This window comes from Balaenoptera acutorostrata, chromosome 2, assembly GCF_949987535.1.
Source record: "Balaenoptera acutorostrata chromosome 2, mBalAcu1.1, whole genome shotgun sequence".
Taxonomy (NCBI): Eukaryota; Metazoa; Chordata; class Mammalia; order Artiodactyla; family Balaenopteridae; genus Balaenoptera; species Balaenoptera acutorostrata.
In genome coordinates this window covers 17457640-17471722 of record NC_080065.1, presented here as the reverse complement: position 1 = coordinate 17471722, position 14083 = coordinate 17457640, and the positions used below count along the sequence as shown (strand labels likewise).

At 42.6% G+C, this 14083-nt stretch overlaps 1 protein-coding gene across 2 annotated transcripts in view; it reads left to right on the top strand.

Annotated features, from left to right (window-relative positions):
• MYO10 (myosin X) overlaps window positions 1–14083 on the top strand; it is a 214241-nt gene that overhangs the window by 138262 nt on the left and 61896 nt on the right. For both annotated transcript variants that reach the window (XM_057539942.1, XM_057539941.1), the window contains 2 exons: window positions 1243–1351; window positions 3724–3804. In XM_057539942.1, coding sequence (XP_057395925.1) covers window positions 1243–1351; window positions 3724–3804 — 190 coding nt within the window. The remainder of the gene's footprint in view (window positions 1–1242; window positions 1352–3723; window positions 3805–14083) is intronic.

Here is a 14083-nt window from a genome sequence, read left to right as displayed (position 1 = left end):
TTTTATTTTTAGATGAGTTTTCAGGTCTGTAAAAATGGCGACGTTTTAAAAATACCATAGCAGGTTACCTATCTCTCAAAGCAGATTTAAAGTGATACATTTAAATAAAAGCAGTGTCTTGAGGTTAACTGGAACATTTTGTTGTGAAAAAGAGCACAGGCCTGGAGACCCGCGAGATGGCCTTTCACTGGTTGCCGCTGTCACAACGTCAAGCGGCTGTGGAAGTGGGGTGAAGAATATTGTTTCAGCCCCAGGTTTCTCTCTGTAGAAGGAGGGCCTTGGGCTATTTGCTGCCCCCGCTCTCTTTTGCCTTTGGCATCTGTGACGTTTTAATGGAACCCAAAGCTTTTCTCCAAAGTGCTCAAAGCACAGAGAAGTTCAAAGAGCGAGAATGAAGCATCACCCTGGGATGAAAGTGAGAAAGGGTCAAGCAGAAGAGAAGTGATGAGGGAAGTGCTGGCCTTGTCCCCCTGAGGGGCGTGGATGCCGGACCATCTCTTTCCTGGTCCCCGCGAAGCCACCCCCCCCCCACACACACCCCACCCCGGGTTTATAGCCCAGAGCATCTTCCGTGCAAGGAAGATAAAAAAAAACTCCTGAGAAGCCTTTTACTTTCTCAGCAGTGGCAGTAGATTCTACAGAACGTTTAAATAATAATAACAACAAACATCGGCACTTAGGATATGCCAGGCATCACACTCAGCCTTTTGCCTTCGCTTCCTCATTTCATTCTCACCCCAGCTTTATAGCATAAATCCCAAAGTGACCCCCGTTTTCCAGATGAAAAAACAGGCCTAGAGAGAGGCAAGCATCGTGTCTAAGTCACACAGCTAGGAAGTGGGGGGGGGGGGCCTCACTCCAGAGTTAGCATCTTTCCACCTGTTACCTGGTCGCACCTTCGCCACCCTGAGGTGCACGACACAAACCCCTCCCTTCCCCAGGGCGTGGAATCTGCAGAAGCTCAGCAGAGCTCAGCGGTCCTAAGTGGCTTGTTGCCCTGAGTCATCTTCATGCCAGTCCCCTTCTCTTCCGCAAGACTCTAGTGCTCGGAAGCGGCCACGTCTGTTTTCAGTGCCTAAAGCTCTTTGGCAGTGGTTGGTATGAAATCTTTGGACGCTGTCTTAGCTCTTCCAGGGCTTGGTGTGTTATTTTCAGTGGGGAAATGCATTGTGATTACAGTAATCCAGGACCTAATAACTGAGTGTGCACCCCTCATGGCCCTCCTGCTCTCCGCTCACACAGATTCGACTTCATCTACGACCTCTTTGAACACGTTTCAAGCCGCACGAACCAGGATACCTTGAAATGTGGAAGCAAACATCGGCGGCCCACGGTCAGCTCGCAATTCAAGGTTAGTCTACGCTGTTGGCCTGGATGGATCCATCTTTATTGTGATTTTAAGAATTGAAAATAGGAAATGGGTATCTGTGAGGTCTGTGAAAGTGTTTATTTATTTATTTTTTTCTATCATCCTTTTAAACCAGACAGGGCTTTAGGAAGAAAATATACTTTTTTTTTTTTTTCTGAGCCAGATGAAAAAAAAAAATGTAGATTTTTTTCTGTTTGTTTTTTGTCTTGTTAAAAATAAATAGCTACTTATTCTAAGCTTACGAAATAGTAAGTCTTCATAAGAAGGACTGTTTGGTCATTTGGGGTCACTCTGATTTGTATGTAAAGACTCATGTGCATATAAAGTATCTTTCTTCCTGTGTCTGGATTGTTTTTATTTTTCCCAGGTATGTTTACAGTATCATAACTAGGACGAATAACCAAGTGCATGGTTAAACAAGATCAGTGTCAGTTACCTTGTCCGCATGTCCAGAATTCAGGGAAAATAAGAAAGAAACATTCTTACGTGCATTTTAAGTATGTAAGCCTTTTAGGTAGTTTAGAGGCAGATAACGCAAAGACCATTTCTCTAACTTATTTGTTCTGCTTTACCCCCAAATCTTAGCATGAGTGGGAGCTGGAAGCATGTCAGTCAACAGACCTTTATTAAATTTGCCCTCTGGGAGGCTCTCTTCCATTTAGTTAATCAAAGTTGGATGCTTTCGAGGTGGTGGGCGGGTTCCGTGTTAAGGTCTGTTTACAGCATGGCTGGGGATGAGCTGGCCCACAGCACCACGGCTGACAGTGTTGGGCAGGTGTGACCCTTACAGGATACGATAATAATAATAGCTGCCGTTTATCATACACCCTCTATGTTCCAGTCATTGGGGGCTGATCACTTTATATATGCTACCTTGTTCACTTCTCCCATATTCTTAGAAGTACGTATTCTTGTCCCCACTTTACAGATGAGGAAGCTGAGGTTTAGAGAATGGAGGCTTGCTCAGTCCCTCTGAGGACTGAAGCTAGGATTTGAATTGAACCTGGGTCTCTCTGACTCTAAACCCTAGGCTCTTAATCATCCAGCGGCGTTGTTACATTGTCTTTTTCTGGGTCAGTGTTGCCTGGAGTTGTCTTGGAAGGCTTTGTGGATGTTTGGGACTTAACTTGGACTAGGAATCAAGGAAATGGAAGAGAGTGGGCAGGGCTTCCAGGCAGAGACAAAGGCAAGAGGCAGACTCCTGAGTCAGGAATGTGAGTCCTGTTCCCAGAGGACGGGACACCTTCTATGAAGTTAAGTGGGTACCATACCAGAGTATGAAGGGCCATGAATTCCAGGACATTCTGTCATCTGTGAGAAATCCTAAAGCTTTCTGAGCACAGAAATAACTAATCAATGTAGTAGACGACCCAGTTTCTTCAACAGTAAAATTGTAAGAAGAAAGAAACAGACAAATGGAGACGGAGGGAAAACCAACGGATTAAAATAGACTGAATAGATATATCAACCAACTACACTACTACGGGGACCTTATTTGCATTCTGATTTCAAAGAATACGCTATTTAAAAATTATGAAATTCGAGACAGTTGAGTATTTTAAAATGAAACTTGAGCTAGTTGCACCTTTTCACATTGATATTAAGGAATTTGTGTTAAATCTTTTCAGGAACGATATTGTGGTTACCTCTGTATGTTTTAAAGTTTTTAGCCTTTGAGAATACATAGTGAAATACTGAGGAATGAAATAACACGGTGTCTGGGATTTGCTTTCCTACTAGAAGTGGGCGTAATGTGTACGGGGATGGGGTTCAGATGAGGTGAGATGAGCCGGCAGCTGAAGCTGATAATGGGTACTCATTACATGCTCTGTCTGCTTTGGTAAATGTTAAAAAATCTTCACAATTAAAAAAAACTTAAAGAAAAGACAGTAGTATTACAGAAGATTGATCTGCCTGGTGATATGAAGGAAGAATGAGAGATTTTAGCTCGAAGACCAGTGAGGTACTGGTATAAGCTGTCATTTTGATGGAAATAATTAAGAGGAACAACTTCACTGGAGAGTGGATACTTCTCAGGTTTTCTGTATAAACATTGAAATATCCCAGGGTGGTTTTTTTGCTGGTTAACAGAACAGTTTTTTTGTTTTGTTTTGTTTTTTTTAATGGTACTATGTCAAGGAAGTAATAAATGAGTTTTGCATATGTAAAATAACTTCTATGACAATTATAATACCTTTGTTTTATTAGAATGGCATGATTAAAAGTAAAAATGCTATTATTCCTCAGATTTATATTGTTTTCTTTTTCTTATTTCTGATGAGTGCCTAGGGTGCTGAGAAATTTAAAGACACAATAAGAGACTAAATCAACATATACTTTTTCCTTTCTAATAGGACTCCCTGCATTCCTTAATGGCAACGCTAAGCTCCTCTAATCCTTTCTTTGTTCGCTGTATCAAGCCAAACATGCAGAAGGTAAGATTTACGACAGTTCTAGACTGACACTGTCTTATTTAAGGACACCGCCTCCTGGTGTGGTTACTCAGAGATTTGGTTTCTCCAAAGTCCTTTCATTATAGATGGTTGGAAATGTATATGACATTATTATAATATAACATTCACTGGAAAAAATCCCTTTGTCTTTTGGGCCTATTTGTCTGCTTTTGAATGATGCCATTATGCTTTAGAGAAATCTGGTTTAAAAGAAAACATTGTGAAGCCTTTGCATTTTTTTTTTAAGCATTGGTTTGAAATTCTTGGGCAAGCTCCAGAATGTGATATACCTTTTTTGGAAGAAATGGTTGGTGTGTTTTTTGTTGTGGTAGAGTTCTTTTTCATTTTATTTTCTTTTGCTTTATTGTTAAACATGACAGTGTCTGTATTCTAAGTAGTAATAATGGATTTTAAGGACTTTTACTCGTTGGTTGTAACTAATTAGAAGACTCCTGTCGTCGGAAGTTTTTGTGTCTAGGCTCTTGGTTTTAGCTTTTTAATGCCATATCCCGATCAGAAACAATGTGAGTTTTATACAGAGAATCTATCTGAACAAAAAGATTTAGTATTAGGTGAATGCAGCTGTTGAGTCTAATGCTAAATGGGCAGCTTGCCATAAAGTGCTGTTAAAAAACTGAAATTATTTTGATTTGGCAAACATCTGCTCTTAGTTACCCCTGTGAAGAAAGGAAATCCCCCAACAAAATAATAATGTCAAGGGCCTCTCATGTGGAAGAACTAGATGCTATCCTCATAAGGATTAAGATAAGGAATCTGACCTGAACTGTTTCCTATGAGACTTGTGTTATGTTTCATAATGCTGCTGTCAATAACTTTGCTGATGCTAAATCTTATTTTAATTTTGTTTACCAGTTACCTCTGACTTAATATTACAGTGATTCCTCACTTAGAGTTTAAGGTTTTTTATAAGAACCACAATGTTGAATTCTGTCTTCTAGGAAGGCAAAATTCAATGAGGGGAGAATAATCTGTTCGGTTTGTTACCTTACTCTGAGGTGTGATGGGGAGAGTTTGGCATTTGTGTGGTGTAAAGTAGCTGAGACAGGTTCTGTAGATCTGTGATGACTTAATGTGCATCGGTTCTGGCAGTTGACATAGTAACTCATCTTTTCGTTTTTCAAATTTATAGTAAAATGTTTTAGGTTATCACAAAAAACGGCCACTAACTTAACATTACATAGCTTTCTTTGACATAATGTTGGAAATTAATAGTTAAAACATAACCATGTACCATGTCAGCTGGCTTATATCCACCTGCTGTGCTTTATAAAACCCCAATGGGCAGGATCTATAAGATGATATAAATGGGCTTTGCGTTTTGGGTCTACATTCACAGGAGCTGTGTAACCTCTGCCAGTGTTTCTTTCTTCTTTTTACAACAGGGGTAATAATACCATAACTTAAAGATGCATGTTTTCCCCCAATTTAAGGTCTTGGGTATTGAGATGCATCTTACAGCTTTTTGGCGAACCATAGTTTAAGTGGGAACTCTTTTCTCTCTTCTTAGTGGTGCAGTAATTGTGCAGTTTTACAGCCATTGGCACCTTAGATTCAAAGAGATGGAGGGGACCTGCCAGTGCTTATTTATAAGGATAGAAATTTGAATTTTAAAATCTCAGTCCTCCATGTTTTTGTTTTCTTTCTTGGATAGCATGGACTTCGTTTTTCCTTTAAATTGTAATCACTTTTGAAATCGGGCCTGCTTGAAAACACATCAACAGCCAGAATGTTGAAGAAATTGCCTCTTTTTGATGTTTATTTTTCCTTGCTGGGACTTGGTTGTGCCTAATTGCTTTGGTGTTCACATTTTAAAAAATGACCCAACCCAGTCTCTGGTTCCATTTCTGTTGGCTCACAGCCCTTTTCACCTCCTGACCGGTGGCAGGCACTAATTAATAACCTGCCAGGAGATGGGCTGAAGAAGACTGAAAAACGTCTCCATGCCATTTTCAAGGCACCCAGCAGGTCAGACATGAGAACTGACTTGTCTGAGGCCTAAGATGTAGGTGTAGTATTAAGTGTGAAGGGGCTAATTAGACTATGGAAATAGTAAATTACAACTCGCTTAGCATTCATTTAGTTCCGTTGCAAATATTGGAGTGTTACTGGTGATGATATATGAAATATATGTAAACAACCCTCATTTAGAGTTTCTTATGACATTTCTCTTGTCCAGAGAAATGCTTCTAGAAATCTCACAGGGAAAATCTTGCTTGCCTTTGCCCAGAGATGGGGAATGTGTATTTCCTCAGTCCTCACCTCATGCCCTCCTCAAGTCAGACGTTCATTACGGGGGCTTGAGAGGATGTATTCAGATGTACGTATATAGAGGTGTTTTGTACATCATTCAGGCATGTAGATCATGGATTTGGGCAGCTTCTAGAGGTTTCTTTTGGCAATTCTGTGACCCAAAAGGCATAAGAACAATGGCCGTAAAGCCTGTGGCCTGGAGAACTGTGGCCTTAGAAAAAGTGGAGTAGCGGCTTGGTGCTTTTAGGAGCCTGTGCAGCACATCCAAGGCTCCCGTGGTGGCCTGGCCAGTGTGTGCACACGGCCCTGTGGGCCCCAGGCCTGTGGTACAAGCTGCCTCCTCTCCTTGGCAAGTGTGTGAGGCTCAAGATGGGCACTTGGGGCCCAAGCATCTAGAAATCCTTTTGTGGGAATATTATGGGTTTTCGTTATTTGGGATTTTTATGTTTTGCTTTGAAAAGCTGGTGTAAGCAGGGAGAACATAACTGACATGCTGGAACGATTATGTCAATTCAACTATTATAGTATGTGGACTTTTTTCTTTTTGTGAACAATTTGTAGCTAATCCTGAGCGTTGCAAAGAAGGCACTTCACTAGCGTTGCTGAGAAGTCCTCCTGGCGCTAAGTGATGAAGAAAATAAAGGCATACCTCTTGGTAGGGGCTGGCCTGCAGCCAGTTCTTTGCCTCAGATGGCACTGAAGGATGCAATCCTCCCCTCAGCTTAGAATTTTCAGTTTGCAGAGGGCAGACTTCTCCATCAGACGGGTTTGAGTGGGTGACATGGCCTCATAGCTCTTTTCTGTGGTGGTTTGCTTTAGGCAATAGTGTTTCTGGCCACAAGTGCCCAAACCAACCCCAGGAGATTTCTGTATCGAAGAAAACCTGCTTTGCCTCCTCAGAATTTCTCCCCAAGGGTGTCCCGTGATCTCTGCCTTCTCGCCCTACCTGGTGCAAATAACTTCTAGTCAGAGAAGTCTGTTATTAACATTCCTTAGAAAAACCCCGCGGAGATGCAGGACAGAATTAAAGAAGGGGACAGACCGATAGCTATCAGGAGAACCGTCCGGGCGTGAGAACTGGTGGTCTGCGCTTCCCAGCCCCAAGTGCGAGGCGGGGCCCACTTGCTGCAGGAGCGGAGCGGGGCTGTCGCGTGGAGCGCGCCTGGCTGGCTCTCCTCTCTCTTCTTCTGTGGGTTGGACGTGAGAAGCTCTCGGGTTCTAGGGGGAAGCATCCTCAACTCCTGCAGGGTCATCTTTGAGCCTTTTTTTTTTTTTAAATAAATTTATTTATTTATTTATTTTTGGCTGCGCTGGGTCTTTATTGCTGCACGTGGGCTTTCTCTAGTTGCGGCGAGCGGGGACTACTCTTCGTTGTGGTGCGTGGGCTTCTCATTGCGGTGGCTTCTCTTGTTGCAGAGCACGGGCTCTAGGCGCGCGGGCTTCAGTAGTTGTGGCTCGCGGGCTCTAGAGCGCAGGCTCAGTAGTTGTGGCGCACGGGCTTAGTTGCTCCGCGGCATGTGGGATCCTCCCGGACCAGGGCTCGAACCCGTGTCCCCTGCATTGGCAGGCGGATTCTTAACCACTGAGCCACCAGGGAAGTCCCCATCTTTGAGCTTTAACCCAGCGTAAGCGTATCCTCAAAAGATTCTGTCAGGTCTTCTCCAAAAAGGCAGGATATGGGTCCCCTGAGTGGCCCTGACCCTGGGAGCTGCTGGGGGAAGGCTTCTAGCAGAGGTGGCTGCATGGGGTCAGGTTTATCCAGGGGAAGAGTGAAGAAGAGGGGTGTCCATGCTGAGGGGAGACCGGAGACCAGGCCTGCCAGGAGGGAAGCCGTGCAGTCTGTGAGCCGGACTGCAGTCGTATTTACCGGAAAATGAAACATCAGGCAGGAGAATGAAGCTGGAGACACAGGACTGGCCTGGCTGTGGGCGTCTTGTCTTAAAGCACTGTCTCCAGGCCCCGAGACATGAGGACGTGTGAACCGTGTCACGCCGAAGTCGTCTTTAAGAGACCTCAGGGGAGGCCAGTGCTTTCCTCTGAAGTGACTCCTGCCGACCTGTGTCCCTCTCTTTCATGGGGCCGCTGCTGACACCAGACTAGGTCCCTCTTTTAGACGACACTCAGGACCACACATGAAGTGAGAACGCTGTGCTGGCATTACGGAAACACGAGCCTTTTGTTTCCAGAGGCATCATGATTTGATTAATGGCTTCATGAATCGAGCACATTTAATCCTGGGGACTCATATTTTGTGTGAACCAGGTGCTGCCTGCCATTTTTTTCCCTAGTTGATTTTGTTTTTGTTTTTAAACAGAGGTCAAACATTTCTTTAAATAATTCTCATGATATTGTGGCATATTTCCTACCTTGAATTTTTTTGTCCTATTTTATTCTTCCTAGATCTTTTTCTTTCTCATTTTATTCATCTTATTTCTCTTGAGCCTTACTGAAACTTTATTCCAGTGACCCTTTACATTTCTTTTTAGGCTTTGGTGTCTCTACCTCAGTGCTATTTTCTGAATAAGGTATTCCACAAATACGGAAGACCTTGGCCAAGTACAACTTTGCAGGGCCTGCCTCTTCCATCTTTGTGCCCAGCTGTGTAGCTCAGCCAGCATCCAGACTGTCATATGTGCTCAGTAAACGTTGAATCAAATTGCTCATAAAAGGACGCCATGGAGTTGCTCATGGTGTGTGAGTACTTGACTTTGCCAGAGATGAAGACTTAACGCACTATCTTGAATCCTTACTGCTATGCGTTCCATTTTGGTTTGTTTAATTGTTTTTGGATCATCTTCGATTTGTATAGTTGGAAGTTACCCTAGGGATACACCACTAGGTCAGTATTAGAGTGATGTCCTTACTGTGATCCAGTCTTTCTATGTTAATGTGTTATCTGTCCCTCTCCCAGCTGGCCCCCTTCTCAGACATGGCGCCCCCCGGCCCCCCGCCAAACCTCCAGGGTTTGGAGCCCTTTTGGAACAGCCGAGCACAGCACTGGAGACTCATTCACAAACACTTTGAGTTGGGCTTGGTGCTTCATACTCAGACAGTCAGATCTCTAAGCGGGGTCCCCCTCCGGAATGTGTTCCCTGGGCATGATTGGGTGTGCAAATCTGCCAGATAACAAGGGTTTAACCTAGAAGGTTAAACACTGGATTTTAGCATTTTGATTGAACTTTCTGGAATTGTACATCGTTCAGTCCAAACATCTATAACTGTACTGAATCGAAGACTCCCATGGTTGTAAAGGGCACCATTATTTATACATCCCTGTGGAAGCAGAAGCTCTACCTAGTTAACCAGGGCACGATGCTGTCTTATCTCCAGGCGATTGCTTTTTAATTTGCAAGAATGAAGTGGAGGTCATTCGTCCACCAGAAATCCTTGCTTCACTGATAACACAGTTACACTTTGTCACCCTGTTTCCAGGCCTTTCTGCAGATAAAATAGCTTTCTGTTTCACCGATGACTCTAGAGAGGAGGATTTAGACTACATTTAAAGGACAGCTGGACTCAGTGCAAGTACTTCCAACAGTGCCTGTGATTTTCAAAGACATTGAAAAGCTGTGATGAAATCCATGCACATCCGTGTATGGAATTACGGCATGATGGTCAGCAAGTCACAGACACATTCAGGCAATTTGAGAGGGGAACATATTTGCGTTAAGAATTGATGAAATATGGTCGGTTTATCCCCTTTCAATGAGACGCAAAAGGATCAGCCTCCCTCTTCCTAAACAATTCCCAGGAACAGAGAACTTACTCTTTCCTTACACCTAAAGGCACCCTGTCGTCTTTTTTAAAGCTCTTACTATTTATGGGAAAGGTTGTACTTGTACTGAATGAAATCTGCATTTCTGCATCTTCCATTCACTGGTTTTCATGAGTGCATAGGTGGCCCTGCTCCACTCCTGGCTGAGACATGGGGTGCAAGGTGCCCTGGGTCTGAGCTGAGCTCTGATACACAGAGGCCCCGCCCATGTGGGCAGGCTTTTGCTCAGGTGCAGGGCCCCTGAAGCATTGGGATGAAATTGAAATAGATCAAAGGTGTACGATTGGGTATCTGTCGAGCCTGTTGTCACTGAGCGGTTGTGTGGCTTTGGGATTGTTTCCTTTTCTCCAAAGTGTGTAAAGTAATGGTGCCTGCCTAGGGGAGCAGCTGTAGGTATTAAATGAGGTAACAGGGACGTGAAACAGCTACACTGAACTGTATGAAGCAGTCCATACTTGCGTTACGTGTTTGGGTTGGAAAATATGCTCACTTCATCCTCACAAGGTTAACCCCCAGTTTAAGCTGAATCAAGGAAAAGCTAAGACTATTGCCAGACCTTTTCCTTTTTGAGTTTAGTTTTAAATCTCATACCCTTGGCAGATTGTTGTAACTAGCTGCTGCTTTTTGTTTTTCTTTTTCTTTTTTTAATTTCCTTTAGTCTTTGACATGGTTATGGGATGAACATTTTGATTTCATTTTTTGAAAAAAACAATAGACCTTCTTTTTTAGAATATTTTAAAATTTACAGAAAATTTGAGCATAGAGTACAGAGAGTTCCTGTATCACTCTTGCCTCCGACTCACACACACACACACACTTTCCCCTATTATTCACATCTTGCGTTAGTGTGGTACATTTTTTATCATTAGTGAACCAGTATTGATCTATTATTATTAAAATCCAAAGTTATAACATTAAAGTTCACCGTGTCGTATGATTGAGTTTTGACAAATGATACCATTGTGATGTGTCAAAGTGCTAAATGTTCCTCATCTATTCACAACACAGTGAACGTTTTTTTCAAGTAAAATTTTATGAGAATAGGATAGTTTCTGATTGCCTGGCCAAAGGGTGAAGATTGAGAATGAAGTTTCTATAGCACACAATCTGAATGACACTGCTTTATAGAGAAGAGACTGATGAAAAAATGGAGGAGGAGAGAGAGCATGGGAGAACCGGGAAGGGAGGATGTTTTAGAACTATCTGGATTGTCAGACTCTCAGTCCTCCCTACATTCACTTAGTCTTAACAGCCTCTGGAGATGATTCCCCTTCCTCTGCATCCTTACTGGAAAATGCCCACTTGGCATTCAGTAACCTTCCATAATTCTTCCTGGCTTTCTGATTGCCACTCCTGTTGCCTCTTCTCCTGTAACTGGAGCACTCTTCACCAGCATCTTTGACTTTTGAGAACATCACCTACCCACAACCTAAAAAAAAAAGCAGCTCTACCTTTCCAGGAAATTTTAGTAGAGGAAGCATTAAAGCTACCATTCTTCTCCCTAAACAAAACAATCCCGCTAAACCCCTCAGTGGTCACTTGAATCCTGTTTACCGAGTTGTCATGGCAACTATTCAGGAGCGCTATGCAAAGACCAGGATAAATAGCCAGAAATGAATCTGGGCTCAAGGGAGGGGTGTTGTTCTCAGGGTGGACTTTCCAAGATCACAACTACATGCTTGGTTTTGTCCTGGGGCATTTTTCCTTTTTAATGTTAGTCATCTTTGAAAATTCAGAGTCTTTGGACCTTCAAATGACTTTGCATGTTTGTTGGTGCATGCAAGGTGATTCGTTTGCTCCGACGGTCAAAAGTATCTTCGGCAGTTGTTATCCCGCCAGCCTCACCAGGCTGGACTTCTTTCAGAAGAATCAGGAATTAAGCAAGCAGAGCCCAAGACACCACATAAAAGACTGGGAACAGCAGTGAGCTGAAGAAAGCCCGTTTTTGTGTCTGTCGGCTCAGATGCTTGTAGCCCGGACTGCTAAAGATGCAGCCATTTACAGTGGACAAAAGCTGAAGGGGGCAAAAGAAACCCAAGGTAGGGGTTTTTCTCTTATTTGCACTGCTTAAAAGTTTCACAGTGATTGCAGTACTGTAGACTTTTGTAGAGGAGTTTTTTAAGCCTGAGGAAAACAGGTTTTTGCCGTCTCTCTGAGTACCAGAAGTGTTTAGTTTCTAAACAAATGGGTAAGTGCTGATTTTGATTGCATGTACAAGTTTGAACTACTAATGCTTTGTAAAAACAAAAGACATAACCTCTTGGATAAGGCATTTGATAATGCAATATATTTTTTGGTATGGAATTCATCTTTTATAGGAAAAATCATTTTTAATATTAGGTTGCACTGGGAAATGGTGAGTGGTTGTTTCTTTTGTTTGAATTTGTTATGTCCAAGAATTTCCCTTTAAAAAATTATATGCTACAGTTTTGCAGCTTTTTCTTGCCCTGTGCTTTATACCAGCCTTTAAAGAAATCTGCACAAGAATCGGCATCTTTATGAGTTGTATTATAAACTGTTTGATACACAAGTATGGAACTGGGAAAAGTTACAGGAATTGAATGGTGATTTGTTTAATATCATGTGCTTGTTTCACACAAGCATAAACTTGCCGATATTTTGCAATCTGCCTGGGAGAAACCTGATGAGACACATTTTGCTGAGATCCTCTTGTTCCCCAGAGGAGAACTCCCTAAAGAAAGAACATAATAAAGAGCGTCTGAAATGCTAATCTCTGCTTCTACTGCCACTTGAATGTGTTCAGCTGATTTCTATTCAGTTGCTAAAAGTGCCCTTTAAGGGAATAAGTGTTTTAAATGTGAAGGTGGTCTTTCATATTAAATTGAGTTACATTTAAAAGAAAAGAATAATAATGTGGCTGGCTGCCACTTAGCCAAATCTGCTTTCCCCGAAATAAATTTCTAGTGCCAAGTGAAAACCGAATGTTACAACATTTTATTTTTACCATCAGTTTTTGCAATCTTAAGGGTAATTAATCTGACGTAAAATTCATAACCATCATAAGAGAAAGACGAAGTGTAAGTCACCTTCAGGAAAGTGCCACATATTTCTGACTCTTTCATCGTGTTGTACTTCTGGGTTTTCTCACCTGTATTTCGGTGCTTAAACATATAGATCCCCAGTTCCAGAATCCTCTTGTTGTTTGCAGTGGGGGAATACACCCACTCTCAGATGAGTAATATTTCACTCTCTCTGACGAGCACCATGGCATGGTGAAGGGTACGTTTGCGAAGGCACCCGGACTGCCCTGCTTGCTTCCCACCTGGGAGGTACCATCTGCCGAGATGGGTGAATATTTCCCCTGCACCCACTGTGAAGGGTAGCTACACCACCTCCCTGCAGCCCCTCTGGCTGTACATTTTTTGGCTCAGCTTGATGAACTTCTAGAATAGCATCCAGTCAGAACAGCAGCCCAATCCAACATTTGAGCCATTCCCAGTCCCAGACCACCTATCAATCATAGGCAAACTGCAATTGTGTGTGTGTGTGTGTGTGAGTGTGAGTGTGTGTGTTTTCTAGCCTAAGTGGCCCCGTATTAATGTTTTCGCCGGCAGCCCCCTTAATGTGAGATTTCTGTTTGTGACTTTGCTGTAAAACTCACCACTGCCCACCCAGCATCTGTATGAAGGATCGACTCTAAAAGCTGAGTTTCCCGTCAATGACTGGAGCGAAGGGTCCGGGTTTTGGAGACCAGAGAATGGGTACTGGGGGAAGATTGCAGTGTGGTGCTTGGGCTCAGAGTCTGAATGTCCCTGGCTTTTCTCAGACTTGGAGAAAGCTCTCTGCCTTCACCCGCTCCTCAGCATTTCCCTGTGTTGGCCTTTGACCCTGGGGAGTTCCCCTGTTCCTTCCTCAGGCCAGCTCTTTCCCTAATACTCAAAAATACTACTACAATGAACAGTAACTATTCAGTAAACATCATTACAATAGTTACTAGGTTTTGCCTGCATCCCTCCCCAGTATAAAAGCAATACTTATTGATTATAAAAGATTTGGAAAATATGCAAAATACAAAGAAAAAAACCTCTTTAATTTACAGTTACCTATAATTTTACTACCAAGAGACAATCCTGCTTACATTTTATTGTATATATACCTTTTCCTTTAAATTGGGATCATAGTCTACCTCAATTATGTAACTTACTTTTTTTTAATCAATATTTTTTATTGAAGTATAGTTGATTTACAGTGTTG